This window comes from Perna viridis, chromosome 9, assembly GCF_037379345.1.
Source record: "Perna viridis isolate PV_CMFRI_1.1 ecotype Kerala chromosome 9, ASM3737934v1, whole genome shotgun sequence".
NCBI classification, from domain to species: Eukaryota; Metazoa; Mollusca; class Bivalvia; order Mytilida; family Mytilidae; genus Perna; species Perna viridis.
In genome coordinates this window covers 9,287,196-9,303,529 of record NC_142453.1, presented here as the reverse complement: position 1 = coordinate 9,303,529, position 16,334 = coordinate 9,287,196, and the positions used below count along the sequence as shown (strand labels likewise).

General features: G+C 31.7%; 1 protein-coding gene across 3 annotated transcripts; it reads right to left on the bottom strand.

The window, feature by feature from the left end:
* Positions 1-744: 744 nt before the first annotated feature.
* LOC148606589 (uncharacterized) lies at positions 745-16,264 on the bottom strand. 3 transcript variants are annotated; one of them, XM_088547155.1, is made up of 8 exons: positions 16,197-16,264; positions 14,794-14,858; positions 11,848-12,159; positions 9,110-9,280; positions 8,217-8,315; positions 7,494-7,583; positions 6,273-6,315; positions 745-5,015 (listed from the first exon to the last, which is right to left on the bottom strand). In XM_088547155.1, the coding sequence occupies exons 3-8, from the start codon at positions 12,140-12,142 to the stop codon at positions 4,955-4,957; spliced, it is 759 nt and encodes a 252-aa protein (XP_088403281.1). In that variant the 5' UTR covers positions 12,143-12,159; positions 14,794-14,858; positions 16,197-16,264; the 3' UTR covers positions 745-4,954. The 3 variants fall into 3 exon arrangements, with proteins under 3 accessions (XP_088403281.1, XP_088403280.1, XP_088403282.1); XM_088547154.1 differs by lacking the exon at positions 14,794-14,858; XM_088547156.1 differs by lacking the exons at positions 9,110-9,280; positions 14,794-14,858.
* Positions 16,265-16,334: the final 70 nt, after the last annotated feature.

Genomic DNA, 16,334 nt, shown 5'->3' with positions numbered 1-16,334 from the left:
ATTCTCTCAAGTGAACATATTCGTATGTATCAATTTTCACGATTGCTAGTTTTAGCATATTCTCTCAAGTGAACATATTCGTAAGTATCAATTTTCACGGTTGCTAGTTTTTGCAGATTCTCTCAAGTGAACATTTTCGTTGGTATCAATTTTCACGATTGCTAGTTTTTGCAGATTCTCTCAAGTGAACATATTCCTAGGTATCAATTTTTGAAGTTTAAAAAAAAGTTATTAGTGTTATGCAGTGTTAAAATGCATTTTTACTGGTACTATTTTAGTGCGGTTTCTATGCACCACGCAAATAGCGAAAATTCGTACCTTTATAGTTAATTAGATAATCATAGTATTCTCAAAAATGCCGGTATATATTAGCTTGGTAACATATGATATACACGTATAAACGAGACATATGTTGATCATATAAAAACTGACACATGTTGATCATATATGAACTGACACATGTTGATTATATATAAACTGACACATGTTGATCATATATAAAGTAAAACATATGGTAATCATGTCATCCACAAATCCTAAGGTAATCATATGTTGCACTTTATATAATTTATCGTGTGTTGGCAAATATGTAGTATCTTTATCTTCCAACATCCAGGACTTTGTGATGGTGCATTCTAAACATTTTTTCATTGAAATGGTGAAATGATTTGTATGGTTTAATTTTTAGTTTATATTTTGATTGAATACCACATGTACACTGATAATAAAATAAGTCAAATTTAATTTTCTTTTATAAACTTTATTATGCATTTAAATGCTATAAAGCTGTAAACAAATAAAATTATCAAACCTCACTAATATCAATATTTACAATGCCAATATGTAAAATCTTAATGGTTACAGTGAATTGAGTGAAACCTGTCTGAATTTAATCCAGAAAAGTGAAACCCTGTCAAACCAGACACTTTTTGAAGTACCTTTATATCAGTTTAGGTTACACCATTTGATTTTGAAAGGGAGGATGTTTAAAATAAATATTTTAATCTTGAAGATGGGAGAAAAAAATATACATTTTGAACTTATTGAAAATAAATAATTTGATTCAATGCTTGCCAAAAATAAATACAATGTACATGTATTTTAACAATGAATATAAATATTGTGATATTTGATAATGTTCCAAGCCCGACCACCCCCCACCCCCCTCAAAATCAAATGGTCATCCCCCTTGAATGTATTTTGAACCTTGATAAACCAAATGTCTGTCTAAGCCAAATGAATTCTACAGTAACAGGGATTTGGTTTAGATAGATTTTACTGTATAAAACTTTATTAAATTTAAATTCATGCAATATTCAAACTGATCTGTCATACTTTTTTAAGGTTGAATTTTATGACTAATAGCACCTTAAAGTAATGCTAAGTTTCGTTTTCACTTCAAATTCACATGATTCCCAAGAATTCAATAAAAAAGTTTCATACAATCATTCACATGCTCCAATTACTGTTAGGAAAAAAAAATTGTATGAAATTTACATAAGATGTGAAAATATACTTCCTGTATAATAACAATATTCTAAAAATAGTAACAGTTGGTAAATCATTTTTAGAAAAACTTACATCAACATCTGAATAAAGTTATTTTAAAAATAATATTTCTTGTACATGTTTTTTAAAGTTTTGATAAGCCAAATTGAATTTCAATAAAACTTCCTGCATAGTTTTTTTTAACAAGTTGTACACTTTTATGTGTCCAATAAAATTACAATTATATCTGGTAAAATACCAAATTAAATTTTTTGATTAGCCAAGTTACATTTTGGGTTAAATTTTCTGCTCAAGTATCAGTCTTTATAAAAATCAGACAGGAGGTGATTCAAGCAAGTTAAAAACCCACCAAATTCCGTTTTTCATTTGGTTGTTGCGCTTTTGAGATAAAAATTATATTGATTGTACATGAAATTGGCACTTTGCAAGAGTTATCGTTCTTGATTTGGTTTTATTTGGTTGATTTTAGTGGTAGATTATTTTATGATTCCATAAAGTGCATATCTGAATGCAGAAAAGCTTATCATTATGTGAAAGTATAGCGTGTATAGACTGAAAAATCATCGTTTGTTTGGTGGGTTTTTCTATACCACGAATCTTTTTACCATTGGCAGTGTCTGAATTTTATATGGACTGGTACTTAATATACATTTTGTGTATTTCTTGTGGAAAAAAAACAATAAATAGCAAGTAGCAAAACAATCAAAACAAAACTGCCTTGAAATGAACAGCTGGATTATGATATAGAGGGAGAAATGGGCAAAAACTTCTCCTTGATTGTGCTTACTTCTCCCATTTGTCTTTGAGAGGGAGAAGTTTTTGTAATAGAATACACAGACATAAATGTCAATATTGTTATTTTTCAAACAGAATTTACAAAAACTTCTCCTTGTTATCAGTAGTTAAATTAGGCCCTGTATATATTTACCCCCTTTTTTGTATTAAATAAATCACAAAAATATGAAACAGAAATTTAGAATACATAGAAAAATGAAAGAGACTAGAGATTCTTTCCTAAAGTAAATATTGCAGTAAAAATATATTGAAACCACTGGAAGTGTTTTGGAGTAATTGTAAAACTTGTTGGCCAAACAAATGGGCAGTGTTGACTAAAAATGTAGGTTAAAACAAGCTAAAAAAAGCTTATAGAGATTATATGACTCCGTTTACTTTAAGGATAGGTAAATAAGACCATTCGAAGTTGATTTCCTGGTTCTCCTGCAATTTTTCATGACCACCAATGAGGGGAGCTCATTTTGACTTTTCTCTCTCCAATATACCAATATTAAAGTCTTTGGTGTGGGAGGACGTGGATCAAAACAAGTATGCTACCCTGAGACGACCCAGGTGGCTGGGATGACTTGAAAACCAAGAAATTAGCATCAGTTGGTCTAATACAATATAAACAAGCAATGCATTGCAAATTTTCCAGCACCATCAAAGTAGCAAAACACTATTATTAAAAAAATGAAAAAATGCAAACTACATGTACCTACACAATACACTAAGTAAATGCCTTCTAACTTGCAAAGGAATGATAAAAAAATGTACATATACATGTACAAAATAGAATATTGCAAGTATCAATACATAAACAACCATTGTCAGCGTACTGTCAGTTCAAAAATTATTGCTAGCAATTATTATCAAAACCCATTTGATTTTGGCATTATCAAAATCTGTAAGGGAAGAACACCTTTACATGATAAATATCTGTAACATTATAAGCATATATGTCCTTCCTCTGTGGAAAAATCCTGCTTCATTTAATATTTAACATTTTCCCAATTTTTGCAATAATGAAAACGTCACAATATTTGAATTTTTAGTAGCTAGCCTATGTACAAAGCTATTCAACACTCTAACAATGAAAATGCAGATGGTAGCCAAAATGAAAGTCAGTTTTGATTCATGGACCCTAACTGAAATAATAAAATTGGTAACTAATAAACTGAAATGCTCAAACAATTGCCCATCATGAAATCAAGTACATATGTACTTAGAAATGAGGAGTTATTGTGTGGTTATTAGGGGTAGGACAGGATATTATTCTCCAAAAATTATACAGAAACTCTGTCAGTTACTCAGAACATCACTCAACCTTTCTTGAAAATAGGCCAAGTGAAGACAAAGAATTGGTTGGTATAGCTACCAGAAGTACATTGGTCCCAATATACGTTTGGTTGTGGCAAAACTAAGACCTTTAGTAGTAAAACAGGAAAAATGGCTCCAAAAAAGGTATTTTTATGATTTGGAATATTTTGGAATTTAGAAAATTACCAAAAAAAAAATAATTGGTTAAACATACCCTTACTAAGGGGGTAAGCCATGCTGTCATGGCTAAGGGGGAAGGTTAGTTGGATAACAAAAGGCGAGAAAAACTTACTAACCCCCGTAGTCATGGGGACATGACTAACCCCCTTAGTAGGGGTAAGTTTTATAAATAATTTTTTTTCTTGTGTTTTTTTTTTTTAAATCCAAATTCAAATAATACCTTGTTTCCATACAATATATGTATTAAGGTTTTGAAAATATCTGAAAAACATATGATTTTCATGAAATGTTCAAATGGTTAGGACCACTATAAAAAAAAATGGTAGTTTAAAACTTAAGAATTAAAAAACGAAAAATCTTATTTTATTACATGTATATCATAACTATAGAACTATCTACCTGTAAGTGTATGGTTTTTGTATGATTGAGAAACATAATTCATGTGCGTTTTTTCTGTACAAAAAACATGTCCTTCTAGTTGCATTTATTCCTGTGTACATTATGCTGCTGATGACTTACTTGACTAGTCTATTCCATTCTCTCTTCTATACATTAAAGGTTTTTATTTTAACATCTTTTACTCCTTTTTAAAATATCTGCATGTACTAACTTTTCCACAGCAAAAAGTGTATGTAAAGGGAAAAATCTACAGAAAACTATATAAATTACTTAATTATTCTTAAACTTTCAGGCTAAAACTATTTTTCAATTCATGTAAATACAGATTTCATAATCTACATTTAAGGCCTTTCAAAAAATTTCCTTTTTTTGGTACTCGGGCCATTTTTTCATGAAACACAAATTAGGGAGGAGTGGGTTCTTTTTTTTGCGTTTTATTACTACGTAAAAGCTTCTTACATTGTTTGTGCTAGATTAAGGGCAATGAAGGAATTCTTGATATATTGATTAAATTTTGTAATGAAGCACCCTTTTAAGACACATTAGGAGATGGAAAGGGTCAGAGAAAAAAAAAACTATTTTTGTTGGCCTAATAAAAATGCAGCTTTTCAGCCTTTCAGCCAACTTAAAACACCTGGCTATGTGTTGATAACATTGTGATATAAACTGTTCATGTGTAATGACAGGTATCTGATATGAATGAGCAATTACATATACATGCATAAATCTGTTGATTACATGTATGTCTTAACAAAACTTCCTTCCAACTTCTTTAGGCTTTTTTCCCAGAATCCTCAGAGGATGACACCAAAGGTTTTCTGGCTTCTACATAGCTGAAATAAAATAAAACAAAGAAACATTAGATATCCAGAAACCTGGAATCTATTTATTCTTAATATTGGAGATTAGTGTAATCTTGTTACATTTTTTATTTAATACAGTGAAACCTGCCTTAACTGACCCCCTTTATGATCAAGATATTTGTCCAGTTAAGGCAGGTTTTAGGTTGAGAAAAAATATTGAAACTGATATGTAAGGACTTAGGAAGATGTTTGATTTCCACAGGTTACTGGTATATCAAGGAGTTGGTTTAGACAGCTTTCACTGTAGAAAAGAAAACTAAGTTTGGGCTGATTTTACTCTCCAATTAGTTTGCCTAGAAATTGTAATTAAGGGAACCAAGATTCTATCAGAAATCATAAGAGTGTAATCCTGGGACAAAGGCCTGACATGGAAAACAGACAAACACGACAATAAACACAAAATAAAACCAAAATAATACATACCTACAAAGTAACAAAAGTAAATGAGCAACTCAGACTCCACTAAAACTGGGAGCATGGACCAGATGCACCAGTAGGGTAAGCATCCTCTGCTTTTCTAGAAACACCTGCCGAGTTGCTCATGAAAATTAAGTCCAGGGTAGACAAAAGAGAAAGGGGAAACCATGGCACAAATCAGTTGTCATGGTGCAGATGTATACACAGTTACAACCCATGAGTTCATGATGACATGAGAACAATGAAGTCATTATTAGCCTTGTTTTCCTATATTTTTGTTTCTGTTACAGGTTTTAAATGCCAAAATGCTATTTGATCATGCTATTTTTGACTAACTGTCTAACATGAAATACTTTTTTTACCATGCTGTTTATGACTAACTCTCTAAGTGATAGCTATTTTAGCATGCCGTAATTTACTTACTCTCTAAGTGATAGCTATTTTACCATGCTGTGATTGACTTACTCTTAAAGTGGTAGCTATTTTACCATGCTGTGATTGACTTACTCTCTAAGTTGTAGCTATTTTACCTTGCTGTAATTGACTAACTCTTCAAGTGATAGCTATTTTACCATGCTGTTTAAGACTAACTCTCCAAGTGATAGCTATTTTACAATGCTGCAATTTACTTACTCTCTAAGTGATAGCTATTTTACCATGCTGTAATGGACTTCTCTCTAAGTTGTAGCTATTTTACCTTGCTGTAATTGACTTACTCTCTAAATTGTAGCTATTTTACCTTGCTGTAATTGACTTACTCTCTAAGTTGTAGATATAAAAGCTATATTACCATGTTATTCATTGACTTACTCTGTAAATATGGTTGTTGCAGCCTCCTTTGTTTCTGGTGAAACTGGAAAACAAGAAAAAAATTCAATTTATCTAGGTTCTGTAGGTTTTTGTTTATCAGTTTTTCTAGTAGATAAATATTTAATGGACCAATATTTCAATGAGACATGCCTAAGGGCAAATTTTTTGTGCAGACGTTGAATGCACAAGAGTATAACCAGGATATGTTTTGAATGTATTCAAACTGAAAATGATGTTTTAATACAAAAATTCTTAGGCATGAAGTTAAAAAAAGTTTTCCACAAAACAAAAAATCCCAGAACCCCCTCAAGAAGAAAATGATCAGTGCATGGTGTGAGGACCAGTTGGTAGGGATGTGTTCATGGACACAGTTTTTATGCTTGATGGTACATGATAAGGTCTTGATAGTCAGATAGATCCAGGGTGCACTAGGGGTGCTACACCCCACCCACAGCCCAAACAGGAAAATTTTGTCAACTCTGTGCTACATGTGGGCAAAAATGAGAAAATACTAGCCTGGAACACCCATTTTCAAAATTTCTTATCAGTCCCTGCATTGAGTGTTTTTAGACAGCGCTGAAACTGTTACATGAAGATCTAACTGATAAGAGAACCCAACATGTTCCCATCAACTTGCATTTTGGTAAAATTCTACTACATTGTATAGTTCCAGATAGTGATAGGTGGTTTCAGAGTACTCCCTATTTTTCCCTAAAGGAAAATGTTAAAAATATGCATTTCATCATACTTATTCTCGTTATATTGTATTAATTTGTGTTAGCAATACTAAATAACAAATTAGCCTGCGATTTTATTGGATTACATATACATGTATATTGCTTTTTTAGTAAATTTTCACAAGCCCCTCCCTATAAGATTGACAAAATTCAAATGTTTATGCAGGTTGTGCTAATTACAGTGACATACCCATAGATTGAAAAAAGGGGGTTCTGGGTGCTCCAAATCAACATTTTCAAACAAAAGGAGGCTGAAATCCCCTTACCACTAAAACCAAGCACTTAATTATGTAAATAGTTGAAAAGACATAAGAACAATTGAGGACAGTGGCAATTCTAATAAGGAGAGGTTGAAACCCCCTTTTGTTAGAAAACTTTGTTAACAATGACTATGGGTATTCTACATGTTCTAGTGGGAAGAGGTTGGCACCCACTTTTGTTAGGAATTTGTTTTTAACAAATGATGACTGTCTTAGAACACTACCTTGAGCACAGACTCTCTCTGCTTCTTTCTTCCTGTCAACACCATCCTTGAATTTATGAGTTGCTTTATGGTTAGGGTCATTTATTTTGACTGAAATAATAAGATTAATCAAAATAACTTGTGGCTACTTCTCTAAAATTCTATAAAATGCTCACATTACATTTCATATCCCTGCTCAGGTCCGTCCTTTATAAATTTTTTTTACATCCATACAAACACCTGCCATCACGAGGGTCACATGGTCCATCTTTATTTGAATGTCTGTCTATAATCATGTTCCGATTCCAGTTGATGCGTAAAAATTTCAAAATTTAAACTATACAGTACAGAATAAGTTCTTTGTGTGTGTTGCAAGGACCATTCAGGAGACACATGTATTGCCTTTTTCCATAATTTGAAATGCATGTAGGAATAGACATTTTGGAGATATATCAAGGGATCACTGTCCCACAACATTTGTATTTTGATACATAATCAGGGGCAGATCCAGGATTTGAGTTTAGAGGGGCATAAATTGAATTAAATGCCGTGCAAAGTAAGGCCAAAAATATTATGGGGTGAAACTTGTGGTGATTTTTTTTTTGTTCATATTTAGGGGGCGTACGCCCGGTACGCCAGTCCTTGGATCCGCGCCAGATAATTGATTTCATATTACTTACTGAAGTAATCTTTATGTTGCCCCTATAGTGTAGAATCAAATTGTATTGTAGAAATTGAACTTACAGTCTGTTTTAACTAGTGGGTATTTTTTGCCATCATAGCCTGTTTTCTTGGGTTCTTTCTTTGAAAAGCAAGGACAACATATCCTAGATTCTGGGTCATCTACAAAATTAGTGCATAGCTGGAAAATTTCTTCTAATATTATAAACAAATGTTCAAACAGTTATCTCACCCATTTGTGAAGTTCTTTTCATACTTCTGCATGAGTTAAAATTCTTAGCACTAGCATATCAACAAATGTTTATTTTCCATATTTTAAAAGTACAGCTCTGCCTTTAAACCAGACAGGGGCTTAAAATTACTTTATCCCACATCCTCCTGCAGGCCCCATAGAAACTGTATTAGAAAATATCAGTGCAAATAAAAGTAGTCCACTGGAGATACTAAAACTTAAAATTGTGTTCTGTTCTACACAGTAAAAGTACAGGAAAACAACCTGCCAGAATTTTTGCACTATAACCAGTCAAAAAATATTTCAGGATAAGTAGCCGATCCAAGGACATGAACCTATGAAGAGTTGTTTTAGAACTAAGAGACATGACACAAAAAAAAATTTTTTCCAACTTTTGGTTTATTTGATTTACTGACCTACTATATATCATAAAAAATGCCCCTTGTAGTCACTTACGTCATTTAATTGAAGATATATTGATTCAAAATGTATTTATACAGTTTCATTGATTATCTCAAGATATGATGAATCACCCCTGCCTGGTTTTTATTTAATTCCACTGTTTATCATAGTTATAAATATCATATCATAATATAAACTTATTTACTTTTTTGGTTATTGTGAAACCACTTTTTTTACAAATAACACGACAACGGAAAACCTTAAAGAATTTTATAAATCTGAAATTTCCCATTTTCGATTGTAGTGTAGAACAAACAAATACCGTTTTGGCCACTTTCAGTTCTAGAACGTCTTCTCTTTCTTCGACAGCAACAAAACCGTATCACAAGAATAATCATGAATACAAGAATACACAGGACGACTAAAAATGTCAGGAGATCCAACAAATTAATTTGTTTTACCAACTGACCTAGTACAGTTTCTTTTGCAGCACCTAATTAAAAATAAAACAAAAAACTGTTTGTATTTTTCTACACTTCTTTATTTTCTACTTCCAAAAGTTAATCGTACATTTAGTTAGAAATATCCCCTTCTCTGTTTACTGCATCTTACTGGCGTTAAAATGCAAACAATAGATTTTTTTTTCTCTACATCATTATTGCCTTCTCTTTTTCGAGATTTCAGAGTACACAAACCCTTTCTTTTTACATATTAAATTAGGTAAACAAGAAAATAAAGACTTTGAAGATTGTTATCCAAGGCGTAAGAGCTAGAGAAAGATTCTCCCAATTTCATGATGAAATTGAGAATGTGTTAAAAGAGTCTATGACAATAAAAGTTCAGATCGATTCTACACAAGTGGTTTATCATAGGTCAACCTTTTGGGTCCAGTAGTAAACAGTACAAAAAGATTGATATATAACTGGTTATGATATTTTCAACATAAATACAGTTTTGAAGACCTGGGTCTATTATCAAATTCTTCAGGTGATAACCTTGATATATTTATAATGTATCTTATCAGAACCGTGTAAACTTTCAGATATAAATAAATGCAATACAATATGTAAAATCTTCCCTGTTGGAAATCGGAGTATCACTTTAAAATGACAATGCTATCATTTATTTTTAGTCGCTTTTTTCTTATTTCAAAAGTCCGTTGCGTAAAGTAATATGTTAGGGTAACCAAAAGTATGGCAAACCAAAGTGGACAAAAATGAGTATTTTCTAATATTACAAATTCGATTTTTTTTTATATCATAAAACACTTTTTTGATACTAAAAAAATAATTTTTGATATAAAAAAAATCATTTTTGATATAAAAAATTAATTGAATTTCTAATATTAAAAAACGGTTTACTAATATTAGAAAATGGGTTTGTTGCATTCAATTACGATTTTTTAATATTACAAAAATCATTTTGTAATATTAAAAATTGTGACTGATTTTGCAATATTGCAAAGTGATTTCTAATATTACAAATTCAATTTGTAATGTTACTAAAAGTGAAATGTTTCATAATATTACTAAATCAGGAATTTATAATATTAGAAAATTAACTTTTAATATTAAAAAATGAATTTCTGATATTAAAAAATGATTTTGTAATGTCAAAAAATATGTTTTCTAATATTACAAAATAAGTGTTTTTCAATATTACAAATTCATTTTCTAATATTACAAATTAGATTTCTAATATTTCAAATTAGATTAGATATTAGAAAATCATTTTGTGATATTAAAAAATGTGACTGATTTTGAAATTTTGCAAAGTGATTTTCTACTATTACAAATTCATTTTCTAATGTTACATATTCATTTTCTAATATTACAAAATGTCTGATATTTTATAATTTTACTAAATCAGGAATTTGTAATATTTGAAAATGAATTTTTGATATTACAAACATCCTCCCAAGTCAGGGTTTTGAGTCCACTCTAAAACCCCTGACATTTATATTTAGCGGGTATCGTTCAATGTCATCTAGTAAGTTACTTAAATTTAACCCGGATCTAAAATCCAATCAAATCACTCGTAACAGAACGTCTTCGATATAACTTACAAAGTTGCAACACATAACGTCATTTTTTTTTCAGTAAAGACTCTTAACAGAATCTACAGTTATCATTTTTGCTCATATTGCATCATTTGTGACATCATACAACTTTCAGTTACTATATCGGATCGTCCATTACCTCGTATTATTGTTTACCTTTCCACAGACAGGAATTGGCTGAACGATACCCTCTAAATATGAATGAGTGATGTCAGGGATTTGAAGGAGCGAGGGTGGACTCAAAACCCTGACTTGGGAGGATGTATTACAAAATGAATTTCTAACATTAAAAAATCTTTTCTATTAATAAAAAAATGATTCTGTAATATTACAAATTCATTTTCTAATATTACAAAATATTGATTTTTGTCCACTTTGGCTTGCCATGCATACAAAAGTCATTACAGCGACTGTTACTCTTTCATTTTTTTACTTTTAGAAAATGTTTTCCCCTTTGAGTGCACAGAAAGCCTCACATTAGTTCTAGGCGCCAGAGACATGCTTTCATCTGGCTCCGACCACTGAACAACATGTGTACAAACTGAGTGCATATATATAGAGAACGGATTGTCTGATATCCTGTCGTCGCAAGGAGGCAAAATGTTTAATGTTTACACTATCATTCATCGAATCCATAATTGGCTGATTAAAATAGCGTTTGCTATCTTTATCTCCTCTCTAATTAGAACTGTGTCCCATCTATAAACGACCATTGATGGACCGAAACTGAGAATTCCCCTACACGTATATGCTTAAGTACTTCAGGAAATTACTGACATCGGCACTGCTCAAAACCACAGCTATGTGTACTAAAGTACAGGGGTTGATCCGAAAACTAAAAATGGGGGGACTCATCCAGAAATTTGTAACAGCAAATGGAGGCTCCAGGATACCATTAACTCATTTCTGCACAAAATCAACAACAATTTTCCAACAAAAATGGGGTTCTAACCCCATAACAACCCTTAGAATCCAACACTGGAGTATACTACAAGACTTACGAAAGTATTTGAGTTTTAATGTAGCCGTTTTAGACCCAAGTACGCAAGCCCAGGTGTTGCCTTCGTAAAACAAATCCATGTCTTTGATTGTCAATTCAGACTGCCCTTTCATGATGGAAGCACTATATTTGTCAACTGGCGTTGTACATTTCATGTTGTCGTATTTACACTCAGCTAGATCTAGACCATCGTGGGTCATAGAAATCTTATTCTGGGCATTCTGTATCTCGTCGTCGGTAAACTTGCAAATGATTGTTGTCGGTGGATTTCGACTCGTCGACGATTCTTTCTCCATGACATCTATCGACAATCCTAAAAAAATAAGTATAAGGAAGGATGATGCTATCCTATGGAAGTCTATTTCTGTCATCGTGATAAATAAATGTCGCGAAAAATTATCTCGAAAAGTCGTGGTAATTTGGGTATTTTGTCGACATAAATGACAATTTCTATGGAAGTCTATTTCTGAAATCGTGATAAATAAATGTCGCGAAAAATTATCTCGAAAATTCGTGATAATTAGGGTATTTTGTAGACATAAATGACAATTTCATCTCAGAAAGTCACGATTATTTTTCGCATTAGTTGAGATTATTATGTCGACCGTTCGATATAATTACATAAATTATCGCGACTTTAAGGGAACCGACGACAACTTGTGCCTTTGACATTAAATATTTTCACGATAAATTATGACAACTTTATACGAATACAACGACTTTAAGTGCTAATTATCATGACAAACCATGATATATTATCTCAACTGGTATATATCTGTCGACATAAATTATCGCAATCGATAATTTAAAGTAGTGAAAATGCCAAGTAGTGTCAACAAAACACGTGAATTGCGATATATTATGTTGACTTTTTCGAGAATTAACTTGACTTATTGACTTTATATCTCGACAAAAGCTAGTTTTTCGTTGTAAGTTACGATAACTTATCACGAAATTTCGCGTTCGTCGAAATATTACGTCAACAATTCAAGTTATTTCATATGGAAGTCTATTTCTGTACGGAAGCGTATAGGTATCATTTTTTGTTGTTATATATTTCAATTAACCGATTTAAATATATCAACATCCTGTGATATAATTCGTCATTTTCAAGTTTACTTGTCGTATCTTAAAATTATGTTGATATATGTAAGTCAATATCTTATTGTTGATAATTTTTGTCGATATTTAAAAATCAACATTTTATATTAAACGATTGTTTTATTGACAATTTATTTTTATATCGAGGTATAATCGGTATTTTGCCATAATTTTGATACGAGATGTCGACTTTTATAACAACAAAAAATGATACCTATACGCTTCCGTAATTTCTGTCAACAAGATAAATAAAAGTCGCGAAAAATTATTTCGAAAAGTCGTGATAATTGATGTATTTGGTCGACATAAATGACAATTTCATCTAAAAAAGTCACGATAATTTTTCGTGATAGTTATGTCGACGGTTCGAGTTAATTATCACGGCTTATAGCGAGTCATGCCAATATGTAGCCTCGACATAAATATTTTCGCGATAGCTTTTTACCAAAATCATGACATTACAGCTAATTATTGTGACAAAATGGAGACAAGCTATCTCAACTTGTCGTGAACGTATTGTAATCTGTCGACATAAACTATCGTAATTTTATAGTTTAAAGTTATGAAAATGCCAAGTAGTGTCAGCTACAAAATGTATTTGTTTGTTTGTTTGTTGGGGTTTAACGTCCGAGCAGCTCAAAATGTATACATTGTGATAAATCATATTGACTTTTTTTGTGAAATAACTTGAATTGTTGACGTAATATTTCGACGAACGCGAAATTTCGTGATAAGTTATCGTAACTTACCACGAAAAACTAGCTTTTCTCGAGATATAAAGTCAATAAGCCAAGTTAATTCATGAAAAAGTCAACATGATATATCGCAATTCACATGTTTTGTTGTTGACACTACTTGGCATTTTCACAATTTTAAATTCTCAGATTGTGATAGTTTATGTCGACAGATATCTTAGACATCATAACTATTACGACCAGTTGAGATAATATATCACGATTTATCATGATAATTAGCACATAAAGTCGTTGTATTAGTATACAGTTGTCATAATTTATCGTGAAAATATTTTATGTCAAAGGCACAAGTTGTCGTCGGTTCCCTTAAAGTCGCGATAATTCATGTAATTATATCGAACGATCGACATAATTATCTTAACTATCACGAAAAATTATCGTGACTTTTTGAGATGAAATTGTCTTTTATGTCGACCAAATACACCAATTATCACGACTTTTCGAGATAATTTTTTCGACTTTTATTTATCTTGATGTCAGAAATAGACTTCCATACTATCCTAAAAATAAATAAGACCCATTGGATGGTGCATTTATCTGCCTCGATCACGTCAGGTCAAAGGTATCTTTGATAAGGCATAAACACTACGCAAATTGGAAACTTAGTGAAGGTTATTAACTGTCTAAAATACGTAACTATGATAGCATATGACTTTCCATGTTGGTTACGCATTCTTCTAAAATTTTGTACCAGAAACTCAAATGTTGTGAGTTTTTTTTTCTGTTCACGAGAAAATTACCAAAATTAAATTATTTTATTTTAGTTGTTTTATTCTATTTTAGTATCGAGATTCTTTTTATAGACGTTGCTAAACATAGAACTGCGATCGATGATATTCTATTTAAGGTAGATATTTCTTTGGTTTGGTTTTCCAATTTCAGTAAGGATTTTGCCATTTAAAAAAAAATATTCATTATCATTGATTGTACAAAAATATGTAATTTGAAGATTATTCGCAGTCAACATTTTTAACCCACTCAGTCTCTTGACATTGTGGCTTTTACCCAACATCCATACTCAATTTATCATTTACATTATGTTGTTTGGCGTATAAGTTTTTTTTATCATAGTAGTCCTAATTTCCTCTTACCATGCACTCTTCCATTTTTGTGAGCTCCTCAACATATACCAAATAGTAGCAAGTGGATCATACAGCTAGATGAACATAGACATTAAAAATTGCTATTGGTCAATTTGCTACTTAATGCTTTGTGTATACAGAAAAGTGTCTTGTAAATCGATAGAATGGGAAGTTTAACATGGCAAAACCAAAAATCTAGTCCAATCGTATGAACCGACGTATTTAGCAACTTAATTCAGACCGTCGGGATTGTGTTTAGACGGGTTTGTCTGTCTTATGTCATGGCCCAATTAATCACACGTTTCACCAACTTAGAATATAAGATATTTATATATATATATACATGTACGATTTATTAAATTACCCTTGTAACTGATATTTTTCTTTCACTTACTCCATGCCTGTAGGCAGGAATTTGTGAGGGGGAGGGGGGTGGAGTTACATCGACTCGCGAATCTCGACTTTAATATAGTCAGACTTCAATCTAAATGCCGAGTTTAATAGTGCTTATTGGTTTCCAAAGTGGGGGTTGTCCGAACCCCTTGAACCCCTGGCTACGGGTATGTACTCCTACAACGTTACACACATACATCACAAGAGATCTTATAATATAAGTAGCACTCCAGCTAAGGATCATGCAAAATGTGATTCATGGGTAAAAAGCCTACATATTTTTGATATTTTGTTTGAAATGTCATAGTAAACAAAAATTAACGTGGTTTTTCATATAACCCGTGCTCGTAGGAGATAATAGAATGCACTGTAGATTTCGAAATTAAGGCAGATTACTCTGTAAATGACGCTCAAATACAATAGAATCTTCTGGATTTTCAATGTTGATTATCTCCTAAGAGCAGGCAGATTTGAATGAATAATTACACATTTCATAGTATAGACCCATGAAACAACTTGATTACAAAAATAAAAATATGTAGCCTTATTTGGGGTGTATCACCTTTTTCAGATTTTGCGTGATTCTTACAAAGACAGCTACATACAAACTCAAACGACATACATTACTTCTTTGGACGATACTTTAAACTTCATGACCAAATATTCGTTAATTTTTGGGACTTTCTTTCAAACTTTAGTTCGGCAATACCGTCATTTAAATCATAGACCGATAATTAATTATAGTTGTATGTTTAAACCGAATATGTGTTTGACAAGTACATCCTCTACTAAAATCCTTACAGGTCACCGTCAACTCGTAAGGATTACGACACATTGATTTTTTTAATGTTTTAAATGAACTGAGTGAACGCGCACGTGCTTATTTGGGCTTCTTAAATTGTTACCTATAACTACATACAATTTATATCTATATTGATGTAAAACTGAAGTACAGGTATGCAGATATCAGATATCATATATGACATTTATTGAACATTCCTTGTGAACTAAGATCTTACCGTAACATACTCCTATAGAATATATTCCAAGAACTAATCCAAACATTTTCACGCCCATTCCCTACTGCAATGAAACGTTGATTGTAACTCTAAATATAATAGGCGACTTCCGTTTTGCAAGTAGTATTTCCACCTATT

What these genes read in the sequence shown, in the direction of transcription:
- LOC148606589 (XM_088547154.1), bottom strand. Translation starts at nt 16,254, where the DNA reads ATGGGCGTGAAAATGTTTGGATTAGTTCTTGGAATATATTCTATAGGA. An exon ending in ATTAAAACTCAAATACTTTC is followed by an intron (nt 9,281 to 11,847) that starts GTAAGTCTTGTA and finishes ATTTTTAATTAG; the next exon opens with GTGCTGCAAAAGAAACTGTA. An exon ending in AACTGAAAGTGGCCAAAACG is followed by an intron (nt 8,316 to 9,109) that starts GTATTTGTTTGT and finishes CTAATTTTGTAG; the next exon opens with ATGACCCAGAATCTAGGATA.